The following is a 19436-nucleotide window of genomic DNA, read 5'->3' as shown; positions in this document are numbered from 1 at the left end:
TCGTTCTAAAGGTCCTATGGAAAAATGCATGGGAAAAACGCGTTTTGGGACCCCCCTTTTATCTCAGCCCCCGCTTGACGGATCCCCCCGAGACTTTCAGGGTAGGAGCGGAGCGTAGCGCCCCACCTATTTTGAGAAATTCGCGAGGATTCGTCGACCGGCGCCAAAGTTATTCAAAATAGAATGTTGAGGTTTTCCTATGGAAACGTGGTCCTAACTATAACTACCTACTGGCGACCGCCAGTAGGTAATATATATATATATATATATATATATATATATATACGCACACACACACCCCCCCCCCCCCCCCCCCCTGGGGAATGCTGGTAGGAAATAGATTTATTTTCCCTCTCTGGCTCCTTTCAGGTAGTAAATTTCATAATACCAGGCTATGGGGTCCTCTGGACACCGTAATTGAGCTCCAGGGGATGGGTTCCCCAGAGCTGATCTTTTTAGAGGGGGGCATCATCAGACCTCGAAAAATCATAAACATGTTAATAGACCTGCTGGTCGAGTAACTTCAGTAATCTACTCGACCTAACTCTAATGTACCTGACCCATACCTAACTGTATTGTACTTGACCCGTAAACTGGTCTCAAATTGTGTGATCATTGGCAAAAAAATGTTTTACAGAGTTGCCTTTTTTGTCATTCTCACACATTAGTGCACCTTCAAATATGTGAGTTCGGCCTTTCTGATGTACAAAACAAAATTGCTTTATGTTTAATAAGAAACTATCCCACATATAGGGTACCTATGATCCCTGACTTGCCTTTCAGTTTACTAATCGCATTATCATCAGGGCAAGGCAGGAGTGTTTCTCAGTACATATTTAAACACTCCCTTTTAATAAATCTATTACTAAGGCATGATTTTGTAGTGCACTGTCATTTACAGACAGTAAATTTCCAAGAAATGGCCAAAAACCTTCCCACTACCATGCAGCTTTACTGATAAAACCATATAGTGTTTTAACAATAATCTGTAACAATTGGGTTTCAGAAAACATATTCATAATTTTCATCAGGTAAAGTGTTCTGATTTCTTTTTCATCCTATTAAAATATTTTTTTTCATCGCACCCAAGTACAAAAAATGGGCTTCCACAGCTACTGTAATATATTTTGAAATGTTTTTACAGTTGATTTATTAGCTATTTAAATGTGTGTTAGGAAAAACAGCCTTTCAGGTCAGACAGTTCACTTTACAAAATCCTGGAAGGCTGCAGTCCGAGAAGGAAAAGTAACTGTAAACCAACTTCTGACATCTGCCTCTGAACACAGCACAAATGTTAGAAGATTTAAAGCCATCTTTATTGCTCTTTTACTGTCTGGCTGAACAGAACACCTGTTAATTGTCAACTTTACAGACCACGTGAATAGGTCCTAAATATAGTTCGACCTGATAGAATCTGGCTCGCCATAGCGCTCCTGAGCCTACAAAAAACAAAATACTCTGTCCCTGGGGCCTTTTTGAGACCCGGGGAGAGGGGCTACAGTCCCTTCCTTCCAATATTATAACAAGCATTTGCAATGCAATAGGTCTCGCATTTACGCGAGTTTGAGCTATTGGCATTGTAAATAACAATGCCTTTTATTTATGTTTTACAAACAGACACATAAATAACAGGCATTGTCATTTATAATGCCAATAGCTCAAACTCGCGTAATTACGAGACCTATTTCATTGCAAATGCTTGTTATTTTATTCGTCCTTCACCAGCAGGATTTTCCTTTAATAAGGAGAGGGGTGGAAAGTCTTTCCTCTAATGGCCCCTTCTCCATCAGGCCGTCGGCGGAAGCTTTCCATCGATTGAGCCTACAGCGGCTCCGTCAACGGAAGCTGGCAGTCTACCCAAGTCTAAATAAGGTGGAAGGGGCAAGGTTTTGGGGGACAGGGTATTCCGCCACATCTGTGACAGAGTACGCTGTCTGCACAATTGTAAATCAGCACCTTAATAATAAGCTTGTTTCTCTGCAAAGCGTTATGCCTATTCATCCTTTCATTCTTCCAGTGCTGATATCAAGACTACTGACTTAAATAAAAGAGAGCTTTTTAAACACAAAATACACCTGTTGTGATGTGTAGTGTGTCTGTAATATTGCAATGGGTTGCATTACAAAAGTTACAGGTGACTCACAGAGCGGTGCCAAGTCAAACTATCAGGGGAGAGGATGTGGTCCGTCGGCTAGACTGCCGACTTTGGTGCTGGAAACAAGGGTTCGAGCCTCGGGGTCGCGTCCACATCCTGTCATTCTGGGCAAAACACTTAGTCTCCCTGTGCCAATGTAAATACGGTGCTCGTGTAAAGCGCTCCGATACCTTCGGGTCGAGTTCGCGCTATATAAATATGCAAAAAAACAAAAGGCCTAGATTGCTTGGTGGGTCGATGAGCGGGTTCGAAGTAGTTTAATCACGGATTTGAAAGCCATCAAACTCTTAGCTGTATCAGCCAATCAGCCTTCCGAGGTCAGTAATGAGAACTGCTGACTTGGGTAATAAATAATTCAGCTATTCCTTTAAATTGAAGGCCTCTGTTTTTGTGCTGCTAAGGAAACGCAACAAAATTATGTCAGGTCACTCCTCTGTTGCCAGTATCATAAAATCGAATGAGTGTTCAGAGAGCTGAATCGTTTCAAGTTGCATCTAATTGTACAAATCACGCGCCCACAGTCACTGAAAACGGGCTCCCTTCAAGCAAGCTAGTGGCGCGTGCTCTCGTCGGCTTCCGCATCTCCCTCTGTCGTGGCTCGCGGGGAGCACTAATGATGGAGGCGAGGCCAGCACGCTGCTGTCTTCTCTCAGCACAGTGACACCAAGCCTGCTGCCAAACCTGGAGTGGACGAATGCAGGAGGAGTTGGATCTGAAGTAAACACACTGACGGCTCGCAAGCACAGGACCTTTAAGGCCACCAGTAGGCGGTAAATCTTCTAACATAACCTGCCTGAGAAGGACCATTGTTTCCAGGATACTGGTACTGAAATGTGTCTGCCAGATCAAACAAGCATTGGCAAAGACAAAAGATTTGACCTAAGGAGGCTATTGCATGCAAATTGCATGTGTGCATACCTGTACTACATGTGTTAGCACATACAAGTTAGACTTGTTGGCTTTGCCAATGCTTGTTTTGCTTCATGCAGCTGGATTGTGTGCCCTTTTGTGTGTGTGAATTAAAATATGTGTTTATATATGTGTGACTTGCACATGATTCCTTTTCCAAACATTGACAAAAACATGTTGCAGTTAAAAAAAACAAGCAGGAAGTGGGATAAGGGAGGGGGTAGGGGAGAGAGGCACGCAGGCCGGCATATGGTGAGCACTTTTGCTGCCGCTTTGATGTTCTCAGTGGCCGTGCGGCTCACTGAGAACATCAAAGCGGCCGCGAAATGAATGACACAGGCTGCCAAATGGTGCACGCGCCCGGCGCACATGCACTGTATTTGGAGGCCTGAAAGCACTCGTTTGCACTTCCAAATCCCCCATTTACAAAAGCTCTTGCGAGAGCAGCGCTAAAGCTAAAGCGCTGGCTCAGGCGAGACCTAAAAAACGGTTGTGGGGGTTGGGATCCGTGGAGCATCATTGAGGCTTGAGGTGGGGGGCTGCATGCCCCTAGCCTTCATGTAATAAAACGGGATGGGTAGGCCTCAAGGAGGCTCCTGGGGGGGGGGTGCGTACGCCCACTTGCCCTGATTATACATTTTGCCCCTGGGGATGGGGTCACTCAGGGCTGACCTTGGGTCTCCCTGAGGGCAATTTTTTTCTTTTTGAAGAAAAAATGCGTCCGCTGCTTTTTTCCCCCCTTGATACTGCAGAATTGCATCAAAAACAACTTACAAAAAAATATAGCCTAAGGAGTGTCCCTCCTTGAGGGCTAGGGGTAAGAGTATCCCCACCCTTCCCCATTATATCATTATGTTTTAATCAAATCTCAGGCCAGGAGAACAAGTATCAGAGTTCTGGAATGGACGCTGCAACATTTCTTTTCATGTTACGGCCATCCAGTCCGAGTGTGAACTCCGGCAGGAGCCCTCACCCTAGATGGAGCGAGGTAGCCGACATGGGGAAAAACAAGCCCCCTCAGCTAAAATCAATTGTTCTATTTTTTTTTTTTTAAGTTGCATGTTTGCGGAACTTTCAAGAGTGTCCTGCAAACTCAGCCGTCCTGATGTACAACACTTTCGAACCTTAACTTCTGAATAACTACTGAATGTATTTATACCAAATCACTAAAAGCACACTTTCAGGACTCAGATCTAGCTTTCTGCTCCATTTGGTGTAATTCCATTCATCTGTTTTTGGAGTATCGCTGTTCAATTTTTCTATGGAAATTGCGTTTTGGGACCCCCCCCCCTATTTTCTTAGCTTAAGCTTTGACAGATTACCCCAGAACTTTCAAAGATGGAGTTGAGGTGAATGAACTTTTTTAATTTCTTGAGTTTTTGAGTGAAGATTCGACAAACAGCGCCAAGGTTATTAGCAAACCTAAAAACCTCTTCCCATGATAACCGGGTCCTAACTATAGCTGCATAGTCGCGACTGCCACTGTGTGATATATGTTGTCATGAGAGAGCAAAGTTTTAATATCTTGGAATTCCCTAAATCCAATAACATCCGCTATCTAGGAATCATGAGCGTGGCTTGATTAAGTCTTACTTTCGTTTTTGGTCGTAATGCCATATTTTGTTGATTTCTGGAGGATGTACTAAATTGGGAGTCAACCTCCCCAACCCGGCCTCCAGTTGGTGTTCTCCACCAGAGGAAATGTAAAGTGGAGGAAATTCCACCTGTCCAAGCAAAAGCAGACTTGGAAACAAGCATGTGGAAATAAGCAGACAAGAATGATGTGTTTCCCTTTATCTATCATTCACAGCTGGGTATGCTGTGTGTTTTAGTATAGTCTCATTGTACAGTGGTTTATCCTGACTAATGACATTAAGTGTAAAGTCCTGTTTTATTGCCTTGGAGATATTGTTTCATAAAAAGCGTAATACTTCTAAACCCTGTAACAGTATGTGTTCATTGTTTCTTTGGATGCATGCTTGCCTTTTTCTTTAAACCGTTTTTTTGATGTAGTTTGTGCTTTCAACGCATGTAGTAAACATGAATCTGTGTGTTTTGTAATCTTTAGTGCCATTTTACTCTTCCCGTTCACAAATTAATTCATCCTAAAAGTTAATTTAGGGTTTTTGTGATTCTGACGTTGAATAAATGTAAGCAATGCATGCTGCATTTACCCATTGTTCATGATTAAATTAATAAATTAATGCATATTTTATTTATAATATACATGTATTTTTTCTTTTGCAGACAACTGGATTAGTTGGTCTCGCAGTCGCCCGTAACCCCCATGAGGTATGAGAGGACACAAGTGTGTCTAAAAGGATAATCCTATTGTGTATCTTCAATTGACTGTCCCTTTTTAGAGCTGTTTTTATTTTATATGTGCTCTTTGGCACTTTTCGCATATGCCAGATTGGTAGTTCACTTGTTAAGGAGTACCTTCACTAAAAATGATGGTAGATAAGAGGATTACTGTATTATATCAAACTTGATCTTTGATGTTCTATCAATCTTTGTTTTGCACTGACAAGTCCTAAAGGGTAGATATTAATTCATTGATTGACTGCCTCAGGACGGGAAAGCTAAAACATTTGGTTTGATTCCCAAATCATAGATCTGAATTTGTTTTATCACTTTATCGTAGTGCTGTGAAATGTTAGAACAGTCGTAAATTAAACAACTGAATAAGGATGCAAAGACTTGCCTAAATTGAAAATGTCTTTTTAAGACCTCTTGAGTAGGCTACGTTTTTTCATTTTATTGTATCTTTCTATCAATCATTCCCAAACAGTTGAGAATTCCTAGTTTGGACTGGCACAGTCACTATTCACAAGTTCATTTCTCTCAGACTGGATCTGCAGTGAAAAGATGATCATTTACCATACAAGAATAAGTGTTTGTGGTTGGGTGCTTTTCCCTGAATATATTTTTATAAGAGTATGTGCTTAGATGCTCAGAAAGGGCATTAGAAGGCCTCCGGCAGAGAGGCTCTTGCTGTTATGTTTGGCATTGCAAACTGACTGACTACTCCCAATACTGAAATGCTCAACCCTAGATGAAACACCTTTTATTCCTTTCTGAAGACCAGGGGCACATTGGAAGTGATGTTGGTATCTCAATTATCTCAGTTGAATTCAAGTTCACAAAGAATTAGAACTTATATAAATGATGGTTCCCCACACTTGACAGAAGACCTTGTGTGGATCAGTAATTGATAACTGCTCCTCTAATGCACAGCAACTGTCATTGGTGTCATGTGCAGCAGAGATATACAAGCTTCTCTGAATCACCTGGACGAATAAATTCAATTAAAACCATGCTCCTCCGAAGATGAGCAACCAATGAAAGAATAAAAGGGTAAGTGCACAGGTTGCCAGTCTCTGTGTCATGTCTATTGGGTGGACAAAACAGGAACATTTTGATACTCAATTTTATTGGGTTTTAACAAAGTGAAAAACCATCAGACACAGTAGATCATAACACCATTTCCACACATCTTAGCATAAACAGTTTAGGTATTCAAAGCGACCCACACCTCAGACCAATGTACATCTATTTTGCGCATTAGCCCAACAAGCCAAGCCATTTGCCCCATACCCTTCTGTGATTAGTTGGACACCCTGAGCTTCATATTTCGGTTGTTCTTGTGTGGCACACCAGTCCAGTCCTTTGCGCCACTGGGAAATCGTGGGATGGGATTTTTCCACTTGACCGCGATGTCCCTTTTGGTCACTATGGTGGCCGTGCCGAAGAAGACCTTGGCTGCTCCCGTAATTCCTGTGCCCTCCATCACCCCCAAGACCAAGGCTTGGTGGATAAGGGGGGACCTCCCAGACCAAGACCCCGGTCAACTCTGCAACCACCTGTGTCCAGTATCTCATTCCGACCTTGCAGGACCATGTTGTGATAAAAATCTGCGGGCGTACCTGCCCATCACGGGCAACTTAGGTTCTGCAGGTATCCTGCCCGGTGAAGCCTAGCAGGAGTGAGATATGCACAGTGAAGATAGTGGAACTAGATCAACCTTAATCTTGCTGAGATAGTGATCACTCGGGGGGCCATAAGGGAGTCCTACCAATCCTCGTCCTCTAGGGGACCCAACCATCACTCCGATCGGAACTGTAACTGATCTAGTGTATTGGGTGAGTTATTAACCAGGGGCTGATAAATCTGAGACCCCCTCCCCAGGGCTCCCCTATGGAGCTTGGCTTCTAAGGGGCTGAATTCTGAGAGTGTGGTACCTGTGGGGATGAGCGGAGTAGGGGCGTGTTGGAGCTGTAGGTATTTATAGAACTGAGTGGCATTGAGGGAGTATGGACCTTGTAGGTCTTCAAAGGTACTGATATGTTCTCACTTCCACACATCTTCGATCTGGGAAATGCCAATAAGGTCCCACTTTTGGAACCCTTCTAGGGCCCCCATGCCTCCCATCCATGTACCCCGTCACAACGATGTCTGGACTGTAAGTTTGGTGTCCCATTGAGTGTACCCGAGTGCCGACCACCAAGCTAGGAGGACCGTTCTAGTGAAAGTCTGAACAGTATAGTGACCCATAGAGCATCGCTTGAATACGCGAGAACCCCAGGCTTTCCAGCTTTAGTTGGTAGGCCGGGATACGACCACCGCCCAGAGAACTAGTCGTTAATTACCAGGAGTCGCGTTACAACATAGTAAAGGAAGAGGCTGGTTGTTTCCATTCCACCATCTTATGGAACTTCCTAACAGTGGGTCATCGCCACCTTTGGTCTAGAGTTTCCCAGACGAACGATGTCGTTAGTTTTTTTAAGGAGCTAAACCATTTTTCCCATCGGGTTTAGTGGAAGGGTCTGCCACTTCGCAGGTCATCTTTGAATTTCTTTACTAATTGGGTCAGGCTAAGGGACCAGGTCAGTTCCGGATGGATCGCTTCCCAGATCCCACAGTATCGGAAACTGAGGCGTCTAATGGGAATGCTTGACTGCCATTCTATACATTCCCTTGAGGTGTGAAGGGGAACCAGAACCGATTTGACAGGCGTGAGCCTCAGACCCGACACCACCTCAAAGAGTTCTAAGACATCAGGGGCCAGTACGGGTAAGATCCGTCATAACAAGAGAACGTTGTCCGCAAATTGGGCGATATGCTCTTTGTGAGAGGTGTTCCAGTGCCATCCTTGGATCTGGGCATTGCATCGAATGAGTTGGGCTAGTGGCTGTATTGCCTGAGTGAAAAGCATGGGGCAACTCTGTCTCGTGCCGAATCTGGAAGTCCTACGAGAGAACCCTGTTGATCAATACCTGGGCTGATGGACTAGAGTATAGTGCTCACAGCAGCCCCCTGAAGTATGGGCGAATGCTTGCCTGGACCAGCATCCCCTCCATGTAGCGGCCATCCACATATCAAAGGCTTTCTAGAAGTCTAGCAAGAGCAGGGCCAAATACAGGGGCAGGAGGTGTCGATGTACCAGTGCCACATGTAGGTACCTTAGGCAGTGCCTCATACTACGACGGGGAATGAATCCACATCAATTGGGATGTATTAAGGCGGCGAGTATATGTTTGAGGCGGGTGACGAGGATTGTGGCGTAGATTTTGACTTCAGTGTTAATAAGTGAGATCGATCGGTAGTCCGAACAAGAAGTGGACAGTGGATTTGCTTTGGGTATGTCTCGTGGGAAACCTCCTCGTTCTACCGCTTCTCCGTATAGGGTCTATGGGCGTGGCACCAAGATCTCTCTAAATACCGAGCTGTACTCTGCCGGATAACTGTCTGGCCCCAGGGTTTAAAATGTAAAGGGGGGGGGGCCTGATACTGGTGGGAAGTACACCTAGGTAGGGAAATACATGCTGTGAATTCCTAGGGCTACTTCAGGTATAATCTAAAACAGATTTATATGAATAATGGCAGTGACACTAAAGATAGAAAAATACAACATATTTATTACTATACAAAATCATTACATGACATTCCACGACATAACCTGCCATTCCACGACATTCCACGCCATTTCACGACATTCCATGACCTTCCACGACATGCCATTGAATGTCATGTCATGTGGAATATGTCTTGGAATGTCGTGGAATGTCATGTCGTGGAATGTCATTTCATGGAATGTCGTAAATGTCATGTAATGTGGAATGTCATGTCGTGAAATGTCATGGCATGTCGTGGAATGTCATGGAATGTCATGTCATGTTGTGGAATGTCATGTCGTGGAATGTCATGTGGAATGTGTTGTCATGTCATGTTGTGGAATGCCGTGAAATGTTGAATGTCGTGGAATGTCATGTCAAGTCGTGGAATGTCATGTCAAATCGTGGAATGTCATGTCAAATCGTGGAATATCAAATCGTGGAATGTCATGTCGTGGCATGTCATGTCGTGGCATGTCATTTCGTGGATGTCATGTCGTGGCATGTCATGTCGTGGAATGTCATGTGGATGTCGTGGAATGTCATATCGTGAAATGTCGCGGAGTGTCATGTCATGTCGCGGAGTGTCATGTCATGACGCGGAGTGTCATGTCATGTCGCGGAGTGTCATGTCATATCATGTCGCGGAGTGGAGTGGCATAGAGTGGAGTGTCATGTCATGTCGCAGAGTGGAGTGGCATAGAGTGGAATGTCATGTCATGTCGCAGAGTGGAGTGGCATGGAGTGGAGTGGAGTGTCGCAGAGTAGAGTGGCATAGAGTGGAGTGGAGTGTCATGTCGCAGAGTAGAGTGGCAAAGACTAGAGTTGAGGGGTGAGGAGTGGAGTGGCATGGAGTAGAGTTGAGGGGTGTGGAGTGGAGTGTCATGTCGCAGAGTGGAGTGGCATAGAGTTGAGGGGTGAGGAGTGGAGTGGCATGTCGCAGAGTGGAGTGGCATAGAGTTGAGGGGTGAGGAGTGCAGTGGAGTGGTGCAGAGTGTAGTGGCATTGAGTTGAGGGGTGAGGAGTGCAGTGGAGTGACGCGAAGTGTAGTGGCGCAGAGTGGAGTAGAGTTCAGTGCAGTGTTGCAGAGCAGACTGTTGTAGAGTGCAGTGGCATGGAGTGGCTTATAGTACATTAGTGTAGAGTATAGTGGTATACAGCGCAGTGGTGCAGAGTAGATTGGTTCAGATTAGAGTGAAGCGGAATAAAGTAGCGTAGAGTGCAGTGTTACAGAGTAGATTAGAGTGCAGTGGTGGGAGTGTAGTGGTGCATAGCAGGGTAGATTGCATTGGCGTAGAATGGCATACAGTAGAGATGCGTCTTGTGAAGTGGCTTAGAGTGGAGTGGTGCAGAGTACAGTGCATTGATGTGGAGTCGGGTAAATCGGAGTATGCATGGTGTGGTAGTGCACTATCATTACAGACAACACATCTTCAATTGATGTGGCCATTATATTTGCACAGACATACAGTTTTACTGACAAAAGTATACAGTGCACAAACAATGTGTGGAAGTGTCATCACCCTAGTGTATGTATTTGTTTTGATCGTATTAAAATATGTTTCCACCACAATTCAGATGTACCTAAATATGTGGTTAATTTGTGTATTCCATACTCTGAAATAGCTGCAGAGTGCATTTATAGACATTTACATTTTGTTTTGTGCTAGGAAAAAAACAACGTCCTACAGCACACCCTGATTAGCCAGCATGATTGTCACATAAATCCTCTCACTTTGAAGTCAGAGAAAGAAAAGTAAACACCAAGCTCCCTGGAAGACTGAGTCTGACACCTGGCCTCTGTCTTTGAATGCAAAGCAAATGTGCCAAGTTAAGAACAAGATTTAAAGGGCTGCTTACAGAAATCAATCATGGTGCATGAATATTGTACATAGGGTTTTGGGCAAGGGAAGGGACGAACTCAAGCTGGTCAGCCTAAAACAAATAGTCAGCAAAGAGAAAGCAAGCACATCTGTGTTACAAACCACAAAGCCAACTGTAAGCAATGGGCAGAAGGCATTCCCAGGGAAGCTTTCTGAATGTTCCCAAGATGTCGTTAGCATACCAGACAGCTGTGCTGTCTGGTAAGCTTAGTCCTATAAATGCTGTGAACTTGCTGGAGTGTTTTTTTTCTCCAAAAATCAGTGGAAAACTTTTTATTTATTGAAGGACTTTCAGCTTGGACACAGTAATGGATTTTTTCACATGCACCAGAGTAGAAAGGCTGTGTTTATGAGTAGGGGTTTGTCTCGGATCACATTTATATCTTTTACACTACTTTTATGCTGTTAATCATTCTCTTTTGACTTGCCCCCTGCTGGAAAAGATATTCTTCACCTTCTAAAATAACAGAAGACAACCTTCGGTTGGCTACTTGCTTAAATATTGAATTCTGAGAATCCGCTATTTATATCCTCAGCAACATCTTCATCTATCCCATTTTAAATTGCCCTTCCTTTTCATCTTGCATCCACCTTGCACCATCCCTAGTAGGAAACATAAGGTTGCGTTTCATCTGAAATTGAATGCTTCCATTTTTAGGTCTCGCCTAGCGACGCAACGCGAAGCGCTGTCGCTAGCGAGATCTATTGTTGTCGACTTTCGTTTGGAAGTGGGACAGGAGATGTGCACTTTCCTCCCGACAGGTGAAGTGCATGCCGTCTGTTATCTGCTGATGCATGCTCCCACCGCGCTCGCCTGGACACCCAACAGGAGATGTGAACTCCCTCCCCCCCCCCCCCCCCTCCACCCCCTGGACAGACCATGTGCACGCTCACGCAGTCTGTTCTCTGCCAATGCACGCTCCCACCGCGCTCCCATATACAGCCTGACGCCACATGGACACGCTCGCACTACTTGCGGGACGCAGCATTTGGTTTTCTTTAACATAAAAGCCGTCCCGAAGCTGCTCCGGCCTAACCACATCCGTTAATTTAGGCCAATAAGCCACTGTTGGTTGATTTGGTGCTCCCGATAAGTGCAGATACAAGACTATACAACATCACGCCATCATAGCGGTCCAGACACTACCGCTCAACAACCGTTCAAATAGCCTCAAATCACAGTCTCAATCACATCACCAATCTTAGCGCACCCCATCTAATGGGCTCAAACGCCAACTCCTTCCTTGGACGTCTTCACTACCCACGTTGACCCCTGGCCCTTTACCACTGTCCAGCTTCCCCAGAGCGCGTTTGGTTGGTTACAAAGGATTGTTCACATACTCAACTATTTTATTTCTTCCCCACGCGATATTCACTGCGTCGTTCCAAAGCCTACCAGGGGGAGTCGCATAGGAAGGGAAGAACACGTGCCAGTGCTCCAGACTCATGGGGGATTAAGGACATCCCGAGCTGAGCTCGCATGTTTATCAGAACAGGACCCCCGCCCCATACCAACCAGCGAGCCACCATTACTGTGCTCGGCCGATCTTCACATCTGCCTAGTACGCGTGCACAGAATCACTCACCTGCCGGTCTCTCCCGACTGCTCCAGCAGTATCTGGGTGAAATGTCTCGCAAGCCGGTCACTGCCCAGATAAAAGCATTCAATTTTGTTATCACGCGTGCGTAGTGATAGATGTTGAGCTGAGAGACGTCGCATACGTAAGTAAATTCTACAGAAAACTGCACGGGCACATTGAGAAAGTGAAACTACATGAGGCTTAAAACGGCTGACGCGCGTGCGCAGTGAACAAAGTCTTACTCTGCACGTCTGGCACATAGCAGTTTCCATTTGGTTCCCAGTACTTCTAATTCAGTGTTTCCCAAACCAATGCTGTGCGCGTGTTATACTGCGCTGAATTGACATGGTGTGGAAGAGGATTTCGAGACCTCAGTGTATGGTAGGTTTGTGTGTCTAGAGGGGTGTGTGATAGGTGGGTGAGTCTGTGGCATGCCGGTCAAATCTCTGGTAGGTCGGTGTGTCTGGATGCGGCTTGCTGTGCCCGGTTGCGAGTGAGTGCCCTCCGGGGTGTCTGCGTGTTTGAATGTGTCAGTTTGCGAGACCAGTTGTTGGGATGCGATTGCCGGTGTGAGTGTCATGTGTGTACAATGCCTGGCTGTGCGTGTGCTCGCCTGCCTGTGACTGTGTGTGCGGAGCAGCGTGTGAGAGCCCTGGCTGTGCCAAGCTGTAGGTGTGTGTGTGTACAACCATGAGTCCGTGTGTGTGCAAAATGTAGGTGTGTCAGAGTATGTGCAAGCATGAGTCAGTGTGTGTGAAGTTGTGGGTGCGTGTATGAGCACGTCGGTGGGAGGTGGTGTGGGGTAGAAATCGCAGTTTGTGGGCATGGAAAAACTCAGTAAAACATTATATGTTCATTGCTTTTAAAAATAAATAGCACATTACGTGCACATACACCCCTCCCCCAGCCCCCATGACACCCTTATGGCACTACCCTCCTAGTGGTTCCTGGACCCCATGGTCACAATATCCCCTTCCTATACCAGATACAGTATAAAAGGATGTCATTTTAAATAAGGGAGGCCTATGGGCTTTTCATTTCATTAATAACAAGCAGTTGCAATACAGTAGGTCTCGCATTTACGCAAGTTTGAGCAATGGACATTATTAATGCCAATGCATTTTATTTATGTTTTGGTTTTTAAGACGTAAATAAAAGGCATTGTCATTTACAATTGCAATAGCTTAAACTCATGTAAAGGCGAGACCTATTGCTTTGCAAATGCTTGTTACACTAGCCAATACCAGTTACCTTCACAGTATTAACATCTGCTCACGAACTCGATCTCACTGTATGTTTAACCCAATTCTCATATCCCCAGAAATTAAGTAACGACATTTGTGGTGCGCTTTACAAATCACAATTTTGCAAATAATATTTTTCCTAATGTATCCAGAAATAATTACTTAGTCGCTATAGTGAAGAAACAAATGCAAGTACAAAAAAGGCAGCAGATCTTAGAGAGTAGCCATTGCTGTCCCTAAAGATTATTTTTTTTGTCATCTTAAGGTTGCCCTAAAACTTATCTTTGCTACTCATTTGTCAGTTTTTTTAATCAACACTTTTTAACAGAGCTATTTAGTAATAGTTGCTTCACTTTTCTTTTTCTCCTTTATATTTGCTGTGTTCTTTTGGTCTATCTAAACATCTTTCACGAACAAACTTGTTTCTCAGCTTGTATTTTCATGGAGCCTATCCCAAGCTGTATTTGTTGATCTCTTTCAAGGGCTAATAAATCTGCTTTTCGGTGTAGCTGCTCCATACGTGAGATAGGGATGTATTTATTGTTGTAAATAGATGACATTGTGTCATTATTGCCCAGCAAGTGAGCCCATTTAAATGAAGAGTTAAACAGAATGCCCAGGTAAGGGAAAGCCTTCGCTTTCTCTAAAATTGTGACTTGTATATGCATCATTCTTGTTTTGGTATTTCTTGACTTTACAGTTTACAAAATGTCTTCTGTCAAGCTCTAGTCCATCCATGAATACCCCATAGCCTTTAATACAAATGACAATGGCTTTGTCTACCGTAATTATATTATTTTTAAATACTACCTTGCCCGATGTAGAGTTTCTTGAGCTCCCTCGTTCTAAGTTGACTTCTGTGTATTGATATGTAAGGTAAAGTGGAAGGGCGCCAAGACTCAATGCAACCCTGATGCAGAAGCTTAGAGTACTAGCCACCTAGAACATACCTTACTGTGACTGATAGGTTTGATAGACGAGCTCTACTCACATTGAATCCAGGATGAACCACAGCCTACCCATATTAACCAGGTCAGATGGGACAGTTGGATCCATAAAGGCGGATGCAGAGGACCTTTCTGGGTCAGAGTGCATTTGTTGACTAAAGATGTAAAATCAAGACATTGTTTGACTTTCCAAGACTTTGTCAAGATTCTGTCTGAAGCCATACAGGGACTGTGCTGGGAACCTTTTTTTGTGTTCAGTGCTCCAGTTGCATCGTAAGATTTGGCCGCTACTTTACTGAATAACTGATTGAACATTGGGTGATAAAATCTTGTGTGGCATCTTAGCTTTTTAAAAGTAGGGACATTGATTGAGGGCTCCTTCTTCTAGGCAACATGAATCTTACATCTACTTGGCTAAGGTCCCCATGTTGTATTTTCCGATGTTTCTTGTAATTCTTTAATCGGGCAGAACAAAAAAAAATCTCCTCAATTTTTCTTTCGTTTTTTAGGTCTCGCGAGCCAAAGGCTCGAAGAGACATTTTGTATGTGGGATTTTCAAAGTGCTACCCACAGTTTTGGCTGGCCTAAACCTTGAGTGCACGATCACATGCACGTGCACAGCTGCTCCCACTCCCCCTCCCTTCTCTATAGCTTTCTTTCACTTTAGCCGCTTTGACCCTTGCATTCCCCCCTCCCTGCTCACCCAGCCCTTTGATGCTCTGCTCGATTACTTTCCCTTTCGCCGCTACAAACTTTTCAAGCCTTTTACCGCCTTTGATTTTCTTTTATTTTGCTGAGCCTTGATTCATACGCGCTTGTTCCGATTTCAAGGGAAGTCTTACCCATCTTCAACTAACAGCATGCAGCCAAGCGTGAAGGATTATCGCTTGTACTTTCATTTCATATCATCTACAGCGCGTGTCCTCTAACACATGTAAATAAATGTAAAGGCACGATCTGACAAACGGTAAGGATAATCGCTTGTGCTTCCATTCAACTTTGTCTTCAGCACGTGTGTTTGTCAGCGCGCAGCAGATTTTCATGTTTCCTCGCTCATGACTATACATAGACACTTGCATCATGTTTCTCCATCTCTCCCTTCCTCCTATGTTGTCCTTAGTTAACTTTACATCACTCTCTGCTCCTTTGCCACACACTCATTTGTCCTCAGTGTATCGCCTTCACGCTTTGCTTCCACTGATAGCATAACATAACATAGTATAGCATAACAAAGCATAGCATAACAAAACATAGCATAGCATCACAAAACATAGCATAGCATAACAAAACAATGCCTAGCATAGCAAAACACAACAAAACATAGCATAGCATAACAAAAAATAGCATAGCATATCAAAAAATATAAAAACAAAACATAGCATAGCATAACAAAGCATAGCATAACAAAGCATAGCATAACAAAACAAAGCATAGCATAACAAAACATAGCATAGCATAACAAAACATAGCATAGCATAAGAAAAAATAGCACAGCATTACAAAACTCAACAACACATAGCATAACAAAACCTAGCAAAACAAAGCAAAGCATGGCATACCAAAACACAACAAAACGTAGCATAACATAGCATAGCAAAACAAAGCATAGCATAGCATAACAAAACATAGCATAACAAAACATAGCATAACAAAGCATAGCATAACAGCATAGCATAAAGCATAGCATAGCATAACACAACATAGCATAGCATAACAAAACATAGCATAACATAACAAAACACAACAAAACGTAGCATAACTAAACAGACACAGGGCAAAATGCAAAGTACTGTGGTGGGGGAGGGAGGGGAGCGCGCACAAGCCCAAAGACGTGCAAGCCCGCTCCATTCATCAGCTTTTGGATGTTATAAAATCCACAGTAGTTTAATACACCATAACATAGCATAACATAACAAAACATAGCCTAGCCTAACATAAAATACCAGCATAACATAACAGAACATAGCCTAACATAACAAAACATACCATTACATAACATAATAAAACATAGCCTAGCGTTGCATACCATTGCATAGCATACCATTACTTAACAAAACATAACATAACAAAACATAGCCTTGCCTAACATAACATAACATAACATAGTATAGCATAACAAAACAAAGCATAGCATAACAAAACATAGCATAGCATCAAAAAACATAGCATAGCATAACAAAACAAAGCCTAGCATAGCAAAACACAACCATTGCATAGCATACCAAAACATAACATAAAAAAACATAGCCTCGCCTAACATAACATAACATAACAAATCATAACATAGCATAACAAAACATAACATAGTATAGCATAACATTGTATAGCATAACAAAACATAGCATCACAAAACATAGCATAGCATAACAAAACAAAGCCTAGCATAGCAAAACACAACAAAACATAGCATAGCATAACAAAAAATAGTATAGCATAACAAACACAACAAAAAATAGCATAGCATAACAAAACAAAGCATAGCATAACAAAGCATAGCATAGCATAACAAAACATAGCATAGCATAAGAAAAAATTGCACAGCATTACAAAACTCAACAACACATAGCATAACAAAACATAGCAAAACAAAGCAAAGCATTGCATACCAAAACACAACAAAACGTAGCATAGCATAACAAAACATAGCATAGCATAACAAAACACAACAAAGCATAGCATAACAAAACACAACAAAACATAGCATAGCTAAACAAAACATAGCTTAGCATAAAAAAGCATAGCATAGCATAACAAAACATAGCATAGCATAAGACAACACAACAAATCACAGCATAGCATAACAAAGCATAGCATAACAAAACATAGCATAGCAAAACAAAACATAGCATAACAAAACAAAGCATAGCATAGCATAGCATAACAAAACACAACATAGCATAGCATAGCAAAACAAAACATAGCATAGCATAACTAAACAAAACATAGCATAGCATAAAAAACATGGAATAGCATATCAAAACATAGCATAAAAAAGCATAGCATAGCATAACAACACGAAACACTGCTGCACGCCTCACACTGCTGCACGCCTCACACTGCTGCACGCCTCACACTGCTGCACGCCTCACACTGCTGCACGCCTCACACTGCTGCACGCCTCACACTGCTGCACGCCGCTCACTGCTGCACGCCGCTCACTGCTGCACGCCGCTCACTGCTGCACGCCGCTCACTGCTGCACGCCGCACACCGCTGCATGCCGCACACCGCTGCACAATGCTACACGAAACACTGCTGCACGCCACACATTGCTGCACGGCACACACTGCTGCATTACTCACTGCTGCACGCCGCACACTGCTGCACGCCGCACACTGCTGCACGCCGCACACTGCTGCACGCCGCACACTGCTGCACGCCGCTGCACGCCACACAGTGCTGCATGCCTCACACTGCTACATGAAACACTGCTGCACACCGCACACTGCTGCACGCCGCACACTGCTGCACGCCGCACACTGCTGCACGCCGCACACTGCTGCACGCCGCACACTGCTGCACGCCGCACACTGCTGCACGCCGCACACTGCTGCACGCCGCACACTGCTGCACGCCGCACACTGCTGCACGCCGCACACTGCTGCACGCCGCACACTGCTGCACGCCGCACACTGCTGCACGCCGCACACTGCTGCACGCCGCACACTGCTGCACGCGCCACACTGCTGCACGCGCCACACTGCTGCACGCGCCACACTGCTGCACGCGCCACACTGCTGCACGCGCCACACTGCTGCACGCGCCACACTGCTGCACGCGCCACACTGCTGCACGCGCCACACCGCTGCACGCGCCACACTGCTGCACGCCGCACACTACTGCACTCCACACATTGCTTTTATGCAAGTTTATGCTACTGACATTGCAAATGACAATGCGTTTTATTTGTTTTAAAACCAAAACATAAATAAAAGGCATTGTAATTTTACAATGCCAATAGCTCAAACTCTTATAAATGCGAGACCTATTGCATTGCAAATGCTTGTTTGTGATATGGGCATGGGTATTCTTTTTATTTAGATAAATATTTTTATTATTGAGGAACACTTCTAGTCCCCCAATCTCCTTCGCCCTTTCCATTGTTGCTTTCCCTAGGCATCAGCAGTACCTTTCATGCACGTTCAAACACTGATACATCCCTTTGGGTTTAGCATGTACCTGTGTAGGAATGAATAGTTTGTACCGGTTTGAACAGAGGGGGATGCCCACAGTTCTTTTAAGAAAAAGTGGCGCAGGGGTGGTGAAACCCGTTAGGCCCTGCAGCACTCCGTAATCGAGCCCAAACCCAATTATCTGAAACTAAATCTCTATTGGTTTAATGTTGACTACATTTTTCTTAAAGTAGTATACTCCACTGTTCATATATAAAGTGAGTGCCTCTACCCAAAACTGCCATTCAGTAATAATGTGATTTGACCAACCTTAAAAAATTTAACTGGAGCATTATATTAACACATTAAAAAAGATACTGCAGATCAACTATAGGTTTTTCTTTCTTGACCTCCTGGTCAAGACCTAAATCTGTCAACCATCTTTTTCAACTGCCAGTTTAACAGATGTCAGCCATTTCAGTCTAGATGGGGAAATGCCCAGCTTTGTTTCTAACAGACCCAATTATCAGCTGAAGATGAAAGCCTGCCTGTTCACTGGCCTTATGTAGTTTCCCTCTAAGGTCTGTTTTGGTGACAATTCTGTGACCGCAATGTCCAACTCCAGTCAATCTCCACTGCAATTCTAACTATTCTAGCAGACTCCTCTTGTGTCGTTCCAGAGCATACTGGGACTGTGTTTCTAGAAATTAAAA

At 44.0% G+C, this 19436-nt stretch overlaps 1 protein-coding gene across 1 annotated transcript in view; it reads left to right on the top strand.

Moving 5' to 3' along the window:
- The window catches only part of NDUFA5 (NADH:ubiquinone oxidoreductase subunit A5), an 83874-nt gene that overhangs the window by 16180 nt on the left and 48258 nt on the right, over nt 1-19436 (top strand). Inside the window, exon 2 of the mRNA XM_085654195.1 lies at nt 5312-5356. Within this exon, the coding sequence (XP_085510321.1) occupies nt 5312-5356 (45 nt within the window). The remainder of the gene's footprint in view (nt 1-5311; nt 5357-19436) is intronic.

Source organism: Triturus cristatus, chromosome 4_1, assembly GCF_964204655.1.
Source record: "Triturus cristatus chromosome 4_1, aTriCri1.1, whole genome shotgun sequence".
NCBI lineage: Eukaryota > Metazoa > Chordata > Amphibia > Caudata > Salamandridae > Triturus > Triturus cristatus.
Note: the sequence above shows the minus strand (reverse complement) of the source record. Positions and strands in the feature narration are given on the sequence as shown.